The 21,156-nt window shown below is 42.2% G+C and overlaps 1 protein-coding gene across 1 annotated transcript in view; it reads right to left on the reverse strand.

The window, feature by feature from the left end:
- robo2 (roundabout, axon guidance receptor, homolog 2) overlaps nucleotides 1–21,156 on the reverse strand; it is a 149,844-nt gene that overhangs the window by 116,968 nt on the left and 11,720 nt on the right. Inside the window, exon 2 of the mRNA XM_079246406.1 lies at nucleotides 20,484–20,810. Within this exon, the coding sequence (XP_079102532.1) occupies nucleotides 20,484–20,810 (327 nt within the window). The remainder of the gene's footprint in view (nucleotides 1–20,483; nucleotides 20,811–21,156) is intronic.

A 21,156-nucleotide genomic window follows, 5' to 3' on the forward strand; every position in this document is an offset into this window, starting at 1 on the left:
CTGCTAACTACAAGAGTGCAGAGAACACAAGCATATTGGCAGTGAGAGTCTGAAATGACATGCAACAAAGACTCAGAGATACTGGCAGCCAATTAAATAAAGGAAATGGCCTTCATCATTGTATGATTAATGGACCAGACCATTAGTGTATAATGTTAGGCCCCCTCCCCGTCGCTACCTGTGTGAGCGTGCAGCCAGTTCATGTGTGCGTGTACGAGTCGAAGAGAAAGCGACAGGGATGGGCGGGGGGTATCAGGGTCCCCAGGGTGTAGTAGCTGGAGGTATTCATCGTGCTCTCCTCCTTCTGAGTGATAATTCTGCTGTTATTCAGGCAGGAGTGGGACGGGCAGTGCTGGGCTAGTGATGAAGCACCATGGCCTTTAGAAATTCATTTCCACCCAGCATTCATCTCATTCCCATTCAGTGCTGGTCTACACCCTACACTCACCCACATACACACTGAGAGAGTCATTACAGAGCCATGATCCATACTCAAAGACCCGTCTCTATCTGTCATTAGAAAGAAAAAGCTTCACCAAACATGAAAAACAGCTCCAAGCAGGCACCTGAACGCCTCTTTATAACCACAGGTAAAGGAGGAAATGTGGACAGAAGCAGGGATATTACTGAAAAAGAGTGATAATGATGAGAAGGTGAGATCTTTCTGGGCTGGTGCTGGTGTTTGCTTCCGCTGCAACAGAGCAAATGTCCAGACCAAAAGCTGTCAAGAATCTGACAGTTTTTCTGCCTTAATGAAAGCTCCAATCTGTTTTTTTTTTTTTTTGGTTCAGACCAGAAAAACACCACTAACACAGACAGCTGAGAAATAAAAGTCCTATGATGCATGTTCCTCGTTGACTCCTTCGCTACCATGCAGAAAAAAGGTTTACTTTCAACATAATGGCCGTATTAACGATGTTAATAAACCAAGATCACATGAGTACAGCAAAATATTTGCATGGTCTGCCAACTGATACAATCCAGACAATGAAGGAAAGAACTCATTTCAAGATATAAAGTCTCCAGCGTCATATTAAGCATTCTTGGATGAGCAACTTCTCAAGAACAGCAGGCGCAACAACAAATGTCATTTCTGTGGTCCCTTGACTTCCCTTCACAGACCATGTCACACCCCCAAGACAAACATACACCCCTAAAACATCTGTTCGGCAAGCAACCTTACTTCCTCCATCTGCACACAGTGCACCTTCGACCACTCAGCAGTCACACCCCCACACCATCCTTCCACTTAGCAGTCCATCCACATGGAAACCCCCCACATCAACATTTGTGCACACAAACAGACCCTACACCGAGCGAGCCTGGCCCGACTTGGCAAGGATATCCGCCAGTCCGTCTGTGTGTTTGCTCCCTGAGCCAGCACATCAGGATGGCCTTCCCCCAAGGGGGAGTTGGGGAATCTGCCACAGTATCATATAAGTACCACAGTGCCTCCACTGGCAGACAGTGATGGGTCCAAAGCAACTGCTGGCACCTACAGACTGATGCGCCCCATTCTCCCACAAAGTAGAGTCCACAATGACCATTCAGTAAACTCTGGAAGACATCATTAATATGTAAGTGTTAATAGGTGGAGCTTCTGACTAATTGGACACTGCAACGGGATCTTGTTTAATATTAGATTCTATTACACTCCGGCTCTTGCAAGAGGAAGTAAATGAATTAAGCAACATGTTATTTACCAGTGCACAGGGCAAATAGACACTGACAGCAGTGGGAAGGTTGACGCTCAACATGGCAGCTGTTACTTACATCTGTTGGCACTTATGATCCGCAGCTCACAGTGGCTTTTTGATATGAAAATGCTTCAATAATTTGTTGATTTACCATATCTCAGCCAAATCCTGCCGTAGTGGAAAAAAAAAACCATTGGAGTCTATTGAAAAAGCTCTAGGTGACCACCCTCCCCAGCAAACTTCAAACACATGACCTACTGTTATGATATATAGTACACAAGATCTGCTTCAATGTCATACAAATTGTGTGAAGAAGAAAAAGAAAATAAAAGGGGGTCAAGTTTAATAAAACGTGATGATGCATTTCTTTCTCCCCTTTGCCTTCCTTTCACCAAGCCCCTAATGAGCTTGTCGCTGGCAGAATTAATTTCTTAGTGTTTAATTGATCTCCAAACAGCTCTCATCCATCATGGGGCTGTTCAATATCTTACTCTTTTAATCTCTGTCTGCCCCTCATCATATTTCTAAAGCGCAAGCCATTAGACAGGAGGAAAGTGCTCACACTGTGCTGTAATCATCTCAAAAACACACACTCACACATTTGCATAGGCACAGTTACAAATTGTAAGGTTAAGAAATTCAATGTGTCTCTTTCTATCTCTATAGTTTGTTTCTACTAAATATGCAGTCAAACAACAGCAGCTGATGCTGCACAGACTGCAGCATGGAGAGCAGCAGCACCAGGGAATGAAGCTAACATCTGTTCTATTTTAATGATTCAGCTTACAAGCTACTGTAATATTCAAAAAGGTTATGAGAAATGAAAGTGATTGGAATCTGTTAAGGATGTATAACTGTGTAGCATTGATCTAAATGCTAACAGCATTGCAGCTTGCTGTGTTCAATTTTAACAACCCCCAAATATGCACAGCAGGTATAATAAATAGTCATGCTGGAAAGAAACTATATTTCTTGTTGAAAAATACAAATGAACATAAATGCTTTTAACTGTATAATGTAATGAATATTTAGTCATGTAGGAGCATTAAATAATGTTTACTTCGTGGTGCAACTAAAATGAATAACGTTGAGTTTGCTGGCTGTGTTACAGGAAAATGTTTACGCTTGCTTGAGTGTGCAACAGAGTAATGGCTGTGCTCTCTTTAGATGCAAGAGCAATTGTGAAAGCCTCGTCATGTATCAGCACCCACGGACGCGCCCATCCCAGGGGCGACTACTGCACCATGTCCCGTCCCTGACATGCCAACATAATGAATGGCCTGGCTAATGAAGGTTTACTAATTGATTATGGAGAAAACAGAGAATTACTCACGCGACGGAGGCAGCTCCACAGGGTTCTGAGACACTTTGTCAATGCTCTGTTTTCCCCAGTTGGTCTAGAGCGGAGGGTCTTTATATCGACCCTCTGACTAGCATGGACACCATGCATGGGATGAAGCATACTTGTATATTTCATTATCCTCTTACATGTTATATAACACGGAACATTGCATTTTTTTTGGGGGGGTGGGGGTGTGGGGGGCACGTATCCCTTGCCATTAATTCAGCAAATTAATGTGTGCATCTTGCTGCAGGCATATACCATACCCAACCAGGTGTATCCACCAGTGATGAGAGTGAATGGGGATTTTTAGACTTTATACTATGAGCTGTTGCTTAACGAAGCAGATAGAAGCTGCTAAGGTGGGAGGTGTATGTAGAGGGCCATTGTCTTTGATTAACTAATTAGTAGACATTATCAAGACTCAACAGAAGTCATTACCAGTGGACTTTGGTGATGTGGCGCTCATTTCCCCATGGACCCTCCAACCGCTGTCTCCAAGGCGCTGCCCAGTCTGCCACAGCCCAGGTCACTTATTAAATCTATAACAACTAATTTTGTTTTTTAAATGGAGCTCTAATTGACTTCCGTGTGATGAAAGCAATGTGGCTGATTCAGTTTGTATCATTTGAATCACTGATCGACTGAATTTGTGATGTGGCATTGTGTTGGCAGACCATAGAAGCCATGTGAGGGCGATTGCTGATGTTCTTTTGTATCACATATGCCCACACTCATTATCCTACATGCATTAATTCATGCAACCACATTATTAGCCAAGCTCCCTCTTATCCATCATTTTTCACTTTCTTGTTACTCTTTATTTGAATGCCAATTTTCTGTTGGACAATGGAAGAAAACTAAGCATTTCTGAAAGAAAGAGTGCATTTGCTCTTGCACTTGGGCTTCAGCAACAGCAGCAAGGACAAACCGCACCAGGTGCAGTGTCTGTTTTGGCATCGCAGAGGGAAGTGTTAACATTGCAGATCCAGTGGGTTGCACATGCTTCCCATTGCTATCTTCTGCTAAGCTCAAACAAGAGGTGTCCTCACAGGCAGGGGATAAACCATAATCAAGAAATTATCATAATTCACTCTAATCATAAGTGAAGGAGGGCAAAATGACTAAAATTAAACTCTGGATTACTGCCTCTGACTGCAGAGATGTTTCAGTAACTACTATTTTCTGCCAGTGTTTTTAATATGTGTTTACTGTACTTGTGTTGGCAATTAAAACACCAAGTTAGAGGGAGTGCCACAGGTTTACTGGGACGCAACACAGATGCGTGTTTGCATACTGGTGTGGATTTATAATGCTGATGTGCAATGAGAGGGGAAAAGGCTCAGTGATGTGACTGCTCGATGTGCTGCAAGCCCATGCTCCCAGTCTGGGGCATTATAAAGCCCTACTGTAGAGGTAACAGCCTGCTGGGAGAGGGAAGGAGGCAAAATAAAGGGCTGGTCAGAAAGGGTCTGTTCTGGTCTAATTGAGTCCTTTGGGCAGAGGCTCCACTGATTAGAGACTTGTTACAGGAATCCGGTTTCATGGTTTCCAAACAATGAGATTTCAGAGAAGGGATTTGTAGTCTATTGGGATTCCCTCCTAACCTTTCTGTGATTTTTGTACTCCTCTGTTGGTTATCTGCCCCTGTGTCTCTCTGTTTTAAATCCGATTACTTCAACAATATGGACACACTTGGTTGAACAGTTGAGCCCAGCAGGTAGTGTTCCCATATAAAACATTGTAGTAATGCTATCCTTTCAGTGCCGCTCGTTGATGACAAAGGTGTGAATTTTCTGTCAGAACTGCTTCAACAGATGTAGAGCATCACTGGTCTCCACTCAAAAATTCAGCACATGGTGCTGACTCACCAGAGATAAGACAACTTCTCTGACTACCTAAGAAAAAGTTCCTAGGATCCAAGTTCATAGTCTCCTCCACAAATGATCAGTTCTGCTGTCTACATGACTGAATTCTAATACAAGTTTACAAAAGTGAACACACTTATGCAGCTGGCAAAGTAAATAGTAAATAGAACTGAATCAGATTTTTATCCAATATTTTAAATAGTGAGAATTAGACAAGTGGTGTGAAAGAGAATACTGAGAGAAAAGCCCTGCAGAGACCCCTTAATGCAGAACAAGAAAATAAAACTTAGCTCTCAGCACAACAGCCCACGAGAAACATTAACACCATCTACAAAAAGATTCCTAAGAGGATGGCATGTTTTCATGCTAACGCTTACACTCCTTCATTCTTTATCTCTGTTGCTCCCTTTTTTTCTATACAATCCCAGAGAGACAAAAAAACAACAAAGACAAATGACTGTGGCCTTTTAAAGAAGCATCAAACCTCTTCTCCAGTGGCCAAAGGATCCAAAGCCATGTCTATGTTTCTTGCTCACCTCCTGCAGTGGCATTAAGTACTGAAGGCTCTAGATGATGCTTCCCGTGGCGCAGGAAAGGCCAGGACAAACACAGGCAATGTGCTGGTTTTAATAGGCAATAGGCCCACTCAAGTGTGGCAGTTCATAAATTAGAGACAAGAGCAAAGAGAGGAAGATGGGAGGCTGAGTAAATACAAGCAGAACACATGACAGAGAACTGCCTGCCCTGTGGATCATCACTCAGCTCAGAAGAAACGTGACAGAAAAGCAAAGCAGAGTGCAGGATGTTCAGATGGAGCAAGTGCATTATTGAAGATAATAAACCTGTAATATAAATGCCATTTGGTTAGCAAAATCTAGCACTGAAACCAACAGACTCAATTACAGACCAATCCAAAACAGACCAAAAATGTTCTCTTTTATAGTCTTGAGAGTAGGTGGAACTGGGGTGTAGAGGACAGGCACTGGGCCTCGTACACCTGATGCCACAATGCATCTAGCACAGCATTCTTTTGAAGCCCAAAGTCATGGGCAGAGGAGAGAGACAGACACAAAGAACAGACAGGACTCTCTGCAGGACCCTCTTTGTGCCATCGCCCCTTGTAGGCGGCAGGACAAAGCTGTCAGCTGCTTGGACACCTCGTTAGCTCGCTCCCTGCAGTTCTCAACTGGCACTGGGTTGACTGCAGCCCCCCTGCTGCGCCTGGCTCATTGCTACAGTGGAGCTTCAACCACTGAGAAACAGATACACACATAAAAATGTTGAACTGTAAAGCATTAAAGACCAGAGCAGAAATACGGAGCTATAAAACACACCTGTTCTACAGAGGGTTCAAGGTCCATCCTTCACAAGCCTTTTCATGGATATTTGCTTAGGTTGTTAAAGTTGATCTTTTCAAATGCGGTCCACAACAAAAGGGTTTCAAACCTGCTGGAGGTGGCTGGTAGAGATGGATGCAGCTTGCTTTTTCCTTTAGAGTTCCTTTTTTATCTTTCTCTCCATGCTGGATGAAATGCAGGAAGAATACATTTAAAGGCTTTGGTTGAACTTGGGCGACCTTATCAATAAGTAGCATCCTCAAGGACAATGTGACCAGAAAAGAGGGAGGACACATCTCACACACTAACTATACCTGCTGCACAGACATTGAAATGTTCATACAAAGCCAAAAGAAATGAAAAAAAGGTTAGATCATTTATCTATCAAGGAACTTAGCAGTGGAAGAATAAAAAAATGAAAATAATAAGGACAAGCTGATGAAAGGCTACCGCTCTGTAGTATTGTACACTGTGCAGTATCTCTTATTGGAGGGATTATCTCTCTTCTGCATTAAACCACAGCTCACAGATTAGTTTGGGACTAAATGACAGAAAAACCAAAGATGGATGAAGAAGCCAATTCTAATACATCAAATTGATGCATGCTTCAATGCTTACTACAAGAAAATTATTCTGATATTCCAACAGTCCTGAATTTTCCTACTCACAGTCTTCAAAAAGCTGTATGAAGCCATTTTGGCATCCCATATAGTCTATTTCTGTTAGTATCCTCTGGAATTTTAAGTAGGGTTAGTGTCTGCTGTCTTAGATCAAGCCAAATAAATATACAGGAATTAGTTCCAGCTTTATACACTGTTAAAATAGGATCCACCAGTAAGCACACCAAAACAGACCCATTCACCACACTTTAATTCATTCTGGGAACAAAAAAAGGAGGTAAATGTCATATTGACACAAAGGCACACACACAAGCACATGCACACATACGTATGTTCTTATGATGCAAACAAAATACCACCGTCCTAAAGAAAACAACAACAAAAAAAACCCAAAAACAAACAGAGTTAAGTATATATGCTGTAATTATATCTGAAGTATTCATGCAGAGGATTTGTATCCATAAGACTGTATTACTACTTGTACTGTACACAGCTTCTACTACCGACAGTGCCATAGTAGAAGCTGTGTATTTAGTGGGACTGCAGTTAACTGTTGGGTTTGCCTTTGATAGTGTGAGTGCATTTATTATTATATCATGTGAAAAATTTCTAAAATTAAAATCACCATCGATGGCCATCAGGCAGTCAACATACAGGAAAGCTGCATCATTATAAAGAGTAGTTTTGCGGCTATTGCAATGGCAAATGTAGCAGGTAGCAATCAGTCAGGCTTGCTGTAGCTTCCTGCCATGTATCAGTCTGTACATCATTCTTCAACAGCTGTTGACTCATATGTAACTATCCATCTACCTACCATTGTCCATCCACAACCACACTAACCACAGCACACATCAATCAGCCCACCCCTAGTGCTTTTTAATCTGTTTCCACCGCCACAGACCAAGGATGCCTCAAAATTACAGTGAAGAAAGGTCACCCCATCCAATTAGAACATCATCAGGGATGCACACTGGAGGGTCATTCCCTGAACCCTTGAAGCACATCATAAATCCTACACTGTTCAACAAAGACCACCCACTCTGGCAGGATTCTGATGGGTTGGTTGATTGCAGTTTTGGTAAATAAGATTCTTAGATGCATCTTGGTAAAGCTGGTAGATTAATATTTGTTAGAGCACATATTGTCACCCTCTTAAATGAATGGCCAAATAATTTTTTTCAAGTTCTTTCTAAAAACACAAAGGACTGATTTCTTGTAGATATGTGGTTTAGTTTGATGTGTTTCTAAAAAAAAAATTGAAAAAAACAACTTTTTCATGTCATTGTTTTAGGAGGGTGACAATATGAGGTGTAATGGCATGCAAATGTGCTGTGATGGACTTATTCCCCAAAAATAGACCATGTTTTCATGTAATCATCAGTCCATGTATTGACCCAGTGATGACCTCAGGGTCCTGATCAATCAGCTCTCCAATCAGGACTGTTCTCTGCAGCCTTTTTAATTAATCTCATTGCCTGGTGCCAACAAGGTTCCTGCTTCACTATGGGACAAACATGGAGGCACACAAAGAGGGTTTTAGGATCAAATGGTCCAGTGGTGTCATCTAAAATGTGGGCATCACTGTTTCAGCTTAGCAGAAGGAAAAAGAAAAATGACAAGGGAAGAGGGAAAGATGGAAAGAGAGAGCGAGAGAGTGTGAGTGGGGTGGGTCACTGAGCTTTAGCCTCTCGTGGGCTGAGCTAAGCCAATTAGAGACAAGTGACAGCTCAGATACGCAGTCATGACACAACTAGTCCACAGCACTCCTATGAGCCCCAACACCCCACAATACAGTCTGACTTGGACCCCAACATGGTCTTAACACTGAGCGTGTAAAAGAGGAAACATTGTACAATAACAACAACCCCCATCCTTTCACAAACAATTAAAGACCAAGGAAGTGTGTGAGAGAGTATGCTTAACAAAAGATGGTTCTTCCCCTTCTTTTTTTCTTCTGCTCTCCAGAAGGAAGTGGCCTGCTAAGCAGAGAGCTCTCTGTCTGTCTCAGTCATGGTTGGCCAACTCTCTTGACAACTTATGTTGTGGAGAGTTGCTGTGATGACCTGACAAATCCACGACCTTCGGCTGGGTGCTTCAAAAGTTGTGAACCCGAGACAAATGAAAACCAGAAAGCTCGGTGGGGGATATGAGAAATAAGGAGTTTCAACTGAAAAAAGGGGGATGGTCCAACTGACCACCAGCAGCTGTGTCGCCTTCTTCCTGTGAGCTGATAACAGGGTAGTGTACATAAGGGGGGGTAGTAGGCTACCAGGTTGTGGGTTGTCAGGGCTTCAGGCAGTGAATGGCTTGTGATTAATGAGAAAGGGTGTTGCGCCACAAGGAGCTCAGCAGCACGTGCCACATTGGTGATAACAACAAAAACTCTTGACACTATGTGGTAGTGGACTTGCAAACAACCAGAGTCACAACAGTTTAAGTGCCACAGTTACACAGTGCAATTTATACAGACAAACCTACTCCAACCCCATATACGAGGGCACATGCAGAATTAAAATGGTGTAAACAAACTGAAATAGTCATGTGGCACTTTTCTCATGCTGAAATTGGATATACTCACCCCCCGCCCCCTCATCCACCCACCCAAGGGATTCTGTCATTCATGCTTGACTGAGCATCAAGTGTATAATCTGTAGATGGCTTTTTGGGGGGAGAAAAAGCAAGAAATGCAAAGATGAGGGATGACAGGGAGGAGTGATGGGGGTTGAGGGACACCCAGCAGGAGGCTGAGACAGGATGGCCCTCTGCACGTCTAACGTCTGCCACTCACGAAAGTTAATGATGCCACGTTCTTGGGCCAAACACCCCCCCCCCCCCCCCCCCCCGCTGCTTGTGAGAAATGAGGCAGCCAGAGAGAGTTTACCAAAGTTGGCGTTACTGGCATGAGGATGCAGCAAGAAAAGATTAGGTGAAGTAATCTGTTGAGACGAAGTGGAAGGATGCGATGTGGATGAATTTTCAGGGTTCAGTTAGATTCATCAGGTAAGCCTCTGCCTGGCTTCTTAATTACAATAACGTCTTTCTCTTGTGGAGCCAAATCACAAATTAAGGCTCATGAAAAGTGGAGTATCTGAATTTTGGCTACAAGGGGTGGAAATTACCAGAACAGAATGGGAAGTGGGTCCAGAAGATGGCAGAAAAGTAAACAGTCTCGTTATTTTTATCATTCAGCAAATATAGTGATCAGGGTTACCTCCAAAAAATATTTGTCATTATATTTTTTTGATGAAAAATTAAATGCAGGGTAAATAAAAGATGGTAAAGACCTGAGCTCAACTTGTCATAAGGCAGGTTATGACTTGAATCTGACAGCCATTTAAGCTTACTGCAGTAACGTCAGAACTTGGGCACTATAAGAATGAATAAATTGACAGATGCTCATATCCCATGGAATGTAATTGAATTATCCGTGCTCTTCTTCCTCTGACACAGGAATAACCCTGCCTTCACCAGCTATTTCTCCCTTCATACATCTTCCAATAACACTACAATAACTGTATTAGTAGTGTACGCTAGCGATACTCTCCAGACTGCCAAATGGACCTGTATGCAGCTCTGTTTTCAAGCCATGGGGTCAGATAATGGTCAATCAATTGAAGGTCGCATCCAGAGCTGGCCAAAGGTCAGCCTATCAGGACCCTAAAGTACAACTGCCCTATCAGCCCTAAACTGCTGTGAAAGGAGCTAAATCATGTGGACATCTCCCTTCTGCTTGAAGTTAGAGAAACTGATAAGCAAAGCTCCTTGATTACACCATCCTGAATAAGTTTAGTTAAACAGGAATCATGACAGCAACATTTTGGCAATATCTTTTAAATTATAGTTCTTTTTCATATTTACAAATGAATATGAGAAAGAAGAATTGAATTACCAAAACAGACAAATAATCAATGGTGATTTAGCATATCCGACTAATTGCTGCTGTCTCCCACTCAAAATGCTTTGAATGCATAAGAAAACAGCCAAATTATTAAAGTCAGAGCTCATATGTTAGTTCTTCATGAAACACTGTAGGAAGTTTTTAAAGAATGATGCAGCAAAGCTAACATGTAAATTTCACAGTTAATGTCTGCACATGGCTTATGTTGGCAAATTATGCCGATCTTTTCAGCTCCAATACAACATGGTGTCTCGGGGTTCATTTTTCCCTTACTGTGCCATTTAGGCCTCAAAAGGGCAAACGCTCACTGTGCCAGCTGGACAGCTGAGAGGGTGTTTGGAATGTGTTACAGTGTATGAGTGCAGGCGTGTATATTTGTGCCTTTCATACGCCCATTCGGCTTGCATGAGTTCCAAATGTCTAGGAGCCATTGCGCCTGTGTGTCTTCATGTGTGAGGGCCTAATTTGTGCATGAAACAAGAGAACATTAATGGCTTTTAAAGATTGGTGGAGTCAAATGAGCACACTCATCAGTTAGACACACACATCCCTTGGTGATCACTTAGTGTCGTTAGATTTCATTTCCTGTGGAATGAGAAGATCTTGGTGGATCCGAGACAAATCTCTGCAATTACAGCGACACTTAAAATGATTCACTGCCTTCATTTCTGCCTCTCTGGGTGGTGTGAACTCTTGTGTTTGGCATTACTGAGTTTAGACTAATTTATCAAGAGAATTCATTGAAAACACACAAATAATACAACATGTTTCTTAGAATATTACTCAGGCAGTATCTTGTTTAATATCATCCCCTCTGTGCCAACACAGTGAGAAAAGAAAAATATTAAGATATAAACCCAATTCACCTGAGAGTCCATTTAAACACAAACACACACACACACACACACACACACACACACACACACACACACACACACACACACACACAGGGAAATGCAGATAAACAGAGGCGGCACCTGCATGTTCGTTAATAGCTTTGCCCTGTACAGTGTAAAGCATGAGGGGCCGGCAGCAAGAGGCACTGAGATAAGATTCTGCTTAGCATCTGAATGGAGAGTTCTGATTTCTTTTCAACTGGCCTTCAGCCATGCTAGTGCTGAAGTGGTCTGGGCATGTCGGTCTGGTTTCCACCACGCCAACCAATGTGATGCCCATATCTGGCATTGTGCAGTGTCTGTCAGTGTCCCAGTCTGTCTGTCTGGCTAATAATCAGCCTTACTGGCTGCTAATCATCCTCCCAGCTGTAAAAACAGGTGGCCACACATACCACAGCTCCCAGTTGCATTTGGTATGTGATGTCATCTTGCCACACCTGGTGACATTGCACAACACATGAAAAATGTTGGTAGTTTCCATCCTTTTTTGTCCATCCCTGAAAACTGAGGACCTTTGGCATTTATTTGTGAATGGTGCGGCTGCTGCAGCTGCCGCAGTACAAAGGTGAATGAACAACATCAAAACATCAAGCCTCATCCGTCACCTTGGTCAAGCCTGGGAGTGACCCCAAAGGAGTCCAACAGGCAGAGGCAGCAGTTAGGATACACAACACATCAAAATGGGAAGCCATTAGCTCGAAGGTCACCCTCAACTAGACACATATCTAGACACACTACTTCTTCTGCTGATATGTCCAATAGATGCAGCGGCACAGTCATGAAAAGGTCAAGCTGTAAAGTAGAATGGAGTCACAGCTGTGTTAGAAACTGCTCTCTTAAACATTTGATCTTGCCTCCCCTCACTTTTGAAAAGGACCAAAATACTTTGAGTATCACTTTCAAACAGCAGGAAAGGAAATGAGACAGGGAGGGAGTGGAAAAGGGGAAGGATAGAGGAGAGCAGAAGAGAGAGGGAATGAGAAGGAAAAGAGAGAGAGACAGCAGAAACTATATGATTAGGTTTCAACTCTGGCCTGCAGCTGTTGAGTTCAGTGATAGGTGTCCCTTACAGAAAACGTAATCCAAGCTAAACACAACGTCTGTCTGTGCCAAGGGAAGATCACCGAATCATAACACATCCAAACCCACAGTGAACCCACTGAGAGAGACAAACAAAACCTGCTTACAGTTCACTGCAAAGGCACCTTAAAAAAGAACAGATAACAACATGACAATGTGAATCACCAATCAATAAAGCCAAACAAACAGAAATATGCTTTGACTTGTCTAAATGATTTAGCTGGCGCAGTTGTTTACTATGAACCCTGAGCTTCCAGTGATCGGTTTGTTGCTCTTCCTTCCTTCTCCCAGCTTCCTTTCTTTTCACACAGTTGAGTTCAGAATTTAATGAAGCTGAAATACTGCATCTCCCATGTTCCCCAAAGGCTACTTTAAGGAGGGATTGTCCTTAATGTTTACACAACTAGAAAAACAGCCACGCAAGCCATTTACCTTTAAGCATTTTTGAGTATGTTTGTATGCCTGTATAAATCTGTGTGCATGAGCACTGGTGTGCGCACAACAGCATTCAATGGGGCAAATCTATCAGATTGCCAGTGTGTGGTGTGACAGTCGTAACCCAAAATACACCAGCTGAATCATGGGCCTGGTTGAGTGCTGCTGACCATTTCCCGGGACTGATCCCAGGCAGCATTGTGCACTTCATAAGTATGCAGAGAATTAATGTGTGTTTCAAGGTGTGTGAGTAAGCTACTTAGGAAATGATGGACATTTAAACCAGGAAGATCAGTACAGAAATAACACAGCAATCCACAGACCTGAGGGTGAATCAATTACGACGACATTTGATTCAAACCTATATCAGCTCGTGTCTGAACTTCAGGCTTCTACCTCTGTCACCTCCTCCCTTCCTCCATATGATGGATTACCATCTCTAGTAGTCTCAGAGGGCCTGAGAGAGAGAGAGGAGGTGACTGGGGGAGGTCAGTCACAACAGGGACACATTCATTGGAAGAGAGTGCTAGGTTAAGGAATTATGGTATGACAGAGATCTGGGGTGGATAGGATAGGGCAAAGGGTCCTTCAGGGGTCAGAGGAGCCAATCCCAGCTGGACTCAATGCAAGCCACCCTCAGTTTGCAGCCAGCTACAGGGATTTAACTCAGGGTCACGTTTTTGATTAATATCATTATCACTTGCTTGTCCCTTCGCCCACTTGTCAACCAGCAGTGAGGTATCACACATATGAATCTAAATCCTGGTGAACAACACACTGTTGCAACCATTTGAAACAGACAGAGCTGCAAATCTCACGTTTCGGATTATCAGCAAACACAACCCCTAGAACAGATTAACAGACTAATAACAGTGTATATCTGATAGTCATCATCATAAATCTCTATATCCGATAAACTGCACAGGTCTTGAATAAATTTCAACCATACATGTAAGTCAATATTAAAACAGAAATCAAAGCGCAATCCACGCATGAAAGCAAAACCCCCTCTCTCAGTCTGTGCTTGCAAGTTAATCAATAATGAGCCTGCAGACAGATTTCAATAATTTACACAGTTCAGAGTACTTCTCCTGCTGTATGATGAGAGTAAGAGAAGCCGCAAGAGAAGCTTAGTTTATTTTTATAAAATATGCTCACCTGACACAGCTCACTTTTTGCAACAGCGCTGCTAAGCTTGCACAATTTATAGACCCGGCGTTAATGCAAAGATTTATTTTTTCAGTCACTGCAGATCGAGCTTCCATGCTGCGTAGCAAGAAGTGATGAGATGCACGGGTTTGGTGCGAGCAAGGAGAATGAGGCAAAAAAGAGGCAAAAACACAGGCAGGCAGGAGAGACAAAGCAATAGACCTGCATTGTCAGAGAGGAGAGGCCATCAATAAAAGTGTCACTATAAAGAGAGGAAGAGGGAGAGTGTGAAGAAGCGAGAGTAGGGTGTATAAAAGAAACACAACAAAACCCAGTGAGACGGGTGCTTCATCTTGCAGGGCACTAATGGACGTGAGAAGCGGCTGGTTCAGCATTCTTTGCTTGACAGCTCACTCCTCTGCTGACGGGACGTGGCATCCATAGCAGTGCACCGTGTACTTGTTTAATGTGGTTTAAGCTTTTAAAAAGTGACACAAGCAGAGACGAAAGAAGAATGAAAGAAAAGGAGAGAAAATGTCTGACAAGGTGCTGAGAGTCAAAGTCAAAGGTGATCCAAAACTTAGATCTTATTCAGTACTTCGTGTCTTTGCCACTTTCATTAACTTCTCCCCGCACTTTTCCATCTTTGTTCTCAGCTCTTGCAGCATGACTCCATTAATTTTGTCATTTTTCAGCCACAGGGAACCATAGAGGTGTGTGTTATTTCCCTTCTACAATGCGGCATTTCTCTGACAGATGCAACACAAACAATCTATGTCCCTGGGTAGAGTTGGGAGGTCAAAACTGGGACAAAAAAGCTCACTAAGGAAAGTAAAAATGCAGTCTCAGGACATATTGTGTGTGAGAATGTGGTATTGTGTGAGCGTGTGTGAGACAGTGAAAGGTCAGAGTGTTGGTGATGACCGTGGTGTATTCCTAAGATTTATGTTCCCATGAGGCTTTTTTTTTTCCACATTTCAGCCCCACAGTCTCTTTCCATGCATTGCACAGGTAGAGAGCAGGACATGAGCAGTGAGCATTCTGCTGTACGTGGTTGGAAAGAATTGTAAATATATGTGTGTTTGGACATGAAGTAAATAGGAAAAGCCAGTTGCAGAGGTCAGACACCTCCTGCTGCACAGACACAGAGTAATAAGGAATCTTTCCCTTCTCTTGTTCCTGACATCTTTCTCATCATCTTCCTGAACTTTACATATGCACATATATAGGATCAGTTAAACATTTTGCCACGATTTAATCTGTCCAGGAAAGCTGTTTCGACATCCAGAGATGTGTGGAGCAAGAAATGGCATAAGAGCTGACCAGAACGTTGTAGTAGAGTCAAGCTGGGTCTTCCAGCTGAGTTACTATACATGTTGAGAAATACTTGGTTGGAAAATTATCCCATTTTCCCCAATTTTAACTCCTTATCACAATGTTTTGCTGTCCAAAACATCTTTTCCCAAATCTCTAGTATGAAGTTGTACTACACACAACACCAAATAAACAGAAACCCAAACTAATATGAAATGAGCAAAACACTAAAATAACGATTATTCTGATAACAGTTGTAGAAATCGTGTTCCATTTCCTAAGCGAGGCATATATTACTAAAGTGACATAACGTCTCCACTGTTGCTGCTTCCTTCATTACCCTTCATTATTTCTCAAGGACTTCAGCACAGATTAAACCTGAGCCCACCGGGGTTTATACAAGCATGTGGGCAGGTGTTTGTGTACACGTGTCTGAGAGTGTATGAGTGTCTGCTGTTTGTGTGCACTTGTCACCCTATTTTCTCATTTCTGAACTGGAATAATGAGTCCAGATGAGCTTGTGAAAGGCTCGGCAGTGCGGCTCTGCCTCACTCCCCACCTGGCCTGCTCCTCTTGGCCTCTCCCTTTATTAGCTTTTCCTCATGCTGGACACAACAGGAACAGCTTGGTACCCTCCACCACTCACACCTCTCCCAACTCTATTTCCCTGCTAATTACCTTGTTGTACGAGTACCAAATGCTACCTAGCGATTCAGTTAATTGCAAAAGTGGTACATTAGGTGATATCAAAGGACCTTTTTAAAAGTCATCCAATCCCATTCCAAGCGGCATTTAAAACCAACCAAGACATCTGTTTCATTTCAGTGTCATTTGCATTTTTAAAGGTTAGAAACTGAACAAAACTGCAAGATCCCATGTCTTCGTTCATTTGTGATGCTTCCCCCAAGATGATTACGTACATTTAGTACACATGCAACCACATACAGTACACGTCAGAGGGCCCGAAATACACTTGACATCCAATTAAAACTGTACCTGTTCGCTCTGCAGGTCACGATCATATCTGGAGCACTATGTATGTGTGCTACTCATCCACCTGCAAAGATGGGGCTAATTAACATTTTTCTTAGGCTCCTGTCGCCCCAGGTGTGCCTCATCACACTTACACATACACAGATATTCGCAGTGCTAGCAATTTATTCAGCAGCAGTGGCTGCACCTTGGATTTCTGACACAGTCTTCACAATGATTTATGAACCTGCTCATCGACCTAGTTTATTTGGAGAAGAGAAAAAAGAGGCCCACGAACGTATATGTAGTGCAGATGGATGTCCACCCAACAGAGCTGGTCTAAAGTCAGTTTTTAGGAGGATGATGTTAGAAAGTCCTCTTGTCAACATGTTTACTAGTTCTCCTCTCTTCCGAAGAGCAGGAAAGTGAACAACAGCCCTAATTAAATCTTCTCCCATATGCAGCAAAATGACGTGTAAGCATTATCTCGCCACTCACGACATGCCCCAAGAGCCCACGTAACACACAGCGATCCAAGCAGTTCATGCTCTTGTCTATCCATTTGTGAAACGTGCGCTCAACATCTAACACTTGAAGAAGAGTCAGTTGATGGATTAAGTCTAGTAAAGACACAGAACAGTCTCTCCAATCTGGCCCACGTTAATAATGCAGAGGCACCTCTCAGAGGCCTCTTCCCTTTTTCACTCCATCTTGGATGGAGCGGTGAGTACTACCCAGCTTGAGGTCTAGCGAGTAGCAGCGCCACTCTGATCAGTGGACACAGAGTTCAATCTGTTTCAGAGCTGCAATTCAATTATCTCACCAGGGTCCTGTTCAACCACTCGTGAATGAGGGGGGGCAAAGGTGTGTTCAATACAATGGAGTAAGAAAAGAAGGCAGAGGAAGATCGAGGGGAGGGGGATGGGGGGGTCATATCATAAACCCAGTTCAACATGGATATAGATTTAAATGCTGCTTCTACTTGTGCGATTAGCTTTGGCTTTACAATCACTAGACGGATGTCAGGACCTGATAAAGCTAATCACTGCAGCAAAGCCAGTGCAGTGGGATTTAGCACCCCACCCCCTTCTGCTTCCTCAAGCCCCCCTGAAGATCTGGCTGAAAGAAAAAGCTAAAGGAAGATAGAGTCCAAAACAAGCTATGCATGAAGAGCTCAACAAAGCGTACATGATTCTTTTTCCAGTATTATATAAAAAAAAAAAACAACAACAACAACAACAAAACACAGTAGGAACACAGCAGGTCACTGGTTTCTTCCCTGAGATGAAATAGACAAGAAACTGGTAATCACCTTTTTTTTTTTTCCAGTATTAAAGGGGTTTTCATATAAATATTATTAATCAGTGGAACAGGATTATGCAGTATTGCAACTACAAATGGAAGAATAATAACTGGTGTATTTTCAAAAAGAACCATAAACAGTGAGATATGAAGTTCAAAACTAAAGTGGAGCTGTGATCATTCTGACCACTCTCATTAACCTTGACCAGACACTTGAGACTGTCTGAGACACTAACCCTTCAATCAGTTCCAGGACATTTCTACTCATTCTCCTTCAAATTACCTGCCATTAAGATTTCAACAAGTTATTAATGTCTTGATATCAAACACTATCTTCATATTCAAAGCTCCTTTCTTTGTCCTCATCTGCTGATATTTCTAAATAGTTCCTCAAGCAGATTTCATCTGCTAACAAAAAAAGTATTTGAAAATTATCTGTTTAAAAATGGTTAAACTAGAATAGAAATTTAAAACCCTGTCAGATGATAAAAATGTAGCAACATACTTTCTCAGTCTGTTTTAATGGTAGATAAAGAGGTAAATAAAAAGAGAAGTAGTTTCTTGAACTTCCCCACTTATTTTGGAGCTATGAAGGCCAAAGAGACTTCCCACTGACCCAGCCTTTCTCAGTCAGAACCAGCTGTCAGGCACAAAACAGACTTCAGACTACAGCAACAATATATGAAATGAAAAGCATGTCCTCATTTTAAAGAATTAATTAAATAATGCAGTTTTTTTGTTTTGTTTAAGTTGGTTTGGCATCTCTGTGGTGTATAACTACACAGGAGCATCAGATTATTTAATCTGTGTCCAAATCTGGATCCCGCTGAGTGTGTTGGGGGAAAAACTCAGATAAAACATGGCATTTAAAAGGCTTATTTAAATGCTGAGTTACATGTTTATATCTTTTAAGGAAAGTGAGACGATCTGGATGCGTGAAATACGTTTGTTTGTGTTAGTAAAGTCCTTTATGATGTTATATAGCATGAAAGCCAAATTAAAAGAATAAAAGGTTTCTGCCCTTGTTGGGGGGGGCAGTTGTATGTTTTTTCTTTTATTCATCTTCAATTTTTTTTGGTGTTTATCCAAAGTTTTATGTTCAAAGTGTTACTACTAAAACTCATCCAATACAGTCTGTGTTCTCTCTCCTATGTGGTTTTACCTCCTGAACCCTCATCTACCACCTATAAGGAGGACATTCCTAAACTCAGTGCTTTCTCCCACTCAGTCCATCTCACACAATAGACAAAGAAAAGTATTTTATTTTTTTTTCAAAAAGCAATGTTAGGAAGCAGTGTGAGGGATGAAAAATTAAATAATCCAGAGACTTCATCAATTCTTCATGAATTTTCATTTAAGCTGAGAAAGCCTTTTGACAGCAATCAATAGCTCAAGCTGCTGTCACACAGTTTGCACCTGGAGGTTCCTGGAAGGGTTTAGGGAGATGAAGAACAGAGGATACCCCCAGACCCACCCTGACATTTCATTTTTGCCAAGGATTATTAACAAACTATGGAGCCTACTGTCAATGTAACCATCTTAGTAACACATATTCAGTGCAGTTTCAGAAGAAGTTATTTCCATTTCCATTTCTAAAACCTCAGATACTTATTTAGCAAACGGTTTTCTTCTCTTTTTGGTGTTGTAAAGTTTACTATGAAGCCAAGCTCTGATTTCTGCTAAATTGCTGCAAACTCCAACAGCTAATGTTTCTATTATTTCCATGATTCTGTTATCTTCCAACACCCTTCAAGTATTAAGAATAATCTTGAAGTTTTACTCTACAACTCTCTAACAAAAGCTTTAAAAATGAAGGGCTGCATCACAAAACAAATCTCCAGTCAAAGCAACAAAAGGCTGTAGAGACTTCCCTCTCCACACGTTGAGGTGCCTGGGAGCCCAGCCCCAGCCTGCTGGAGTGGTAAGCTCATCTTCAAAGGTAATTTGATCCACACCTCAGGTTCTGCCTGTCAGCATTCACCAACACAGTCCAGACAGCTTGAGCTAAATGTCCATCAGGAGCTGTGCCTGTCATTCTACCCCCCCACCCTCCATGAAGGACCTGAGCCCTACCATGCCATCATGACCCTCCCACAGGCTGACAGGAGCTTTACGTCCAACCCAAAGGTCTACAGACAACTTCAAAACAACTCCCCTGAGCAAAAGATGTATCAAATTCATCATGTTCATGGCAGAGAAACTCATTCTCTCCAACTCATTACCCCACCTAACAAGTTCATTTTAGACACACAGAAAATTATTACAGAGTTGGCAAAAAGAAAACACTGAAATGAGATGAAATCAGCTCTAAAAATGTAATTACACTTTCCTCAAACTAAATGTTGATTCATCAGATGTAAATCCCAAGAGTACACAGAAAGCAATTTTCTATTATGTATATTTACTATTAACAAAATGAAAAATCTCTCATTACTGCAAATGGAAATCCAGACTTTTCATGCCGGAATCTGTAGACATTTTGTCCACCTCAAGTCTTATCAGGTAATAAGAGTAAAAGAAACGTGAATGACAAAGCAAAAATGAGGGAAAAAAAAAAAACCGGCTAGACTTACATGCTACTTCCAAAGATGCATTGCGGCTGACAGCCTCTCCCAGGTAGTTCCGGGCCACGCAGACGTACACTCCCTCATCCGGTTTGCTCCGTCGTCCGTGAACAATGCGAAGGAAGAAAAGCGAGCCGCTGGGAAGCAGCATGCGGTGAGAACGTGGATCATCTTTGTCCGTTTCCACCCGCTCTCCATCCTTGTACCACTCTACCGTTGGGACTGGCCGCCCCTCTGCTTTACAGTTGAGTGTGGCAGGCTCCCCTTTGGATACAACAAGGTCAGAGGGGTGCTCCACAATCCGAGGTGGGGAGTCCTCCTGGCGCATTCGGGATCCTGAAAGAAAAATGGTGACGTGCAATTAATCATAAAGCAAGGCAGCAGAAATACCTTAACACTGACTTCAGTTTAATGATTTCATTAAATACAGTTTTAATCTTCTTCCATGACTGTTACTACCAACGGAGCAACTATAAGGAAAAATGTGGCAGGATTTTAGAGGAAGAAGAACTAATAAATACAAGAAAACAGCTACAAATTAAACAGACCAGTTTAAAAGACATTAAGTAAACAATGAATTATGTGAATGGCAGAAATACTGAAATGAAACTAGAAAAAAAAGAATTAAAATACATTTAGTCTGGAATGCATACTGTCACTCTGCTGAAACTCAAACACATCG

Source organism: Telmatherina bonti (genome assembly GCF_933228915.1).
Source record: "Telmatherina bonti genome assembly, chromosome: 9".
NCBI classification, from domain to species: domain Eukaryota; kingdom Metazoa; phylum Chordata; class Actinopteri; order Atheriniformes; family Telmatherinidae; genus Telmatherina; species Telmatherina bonti.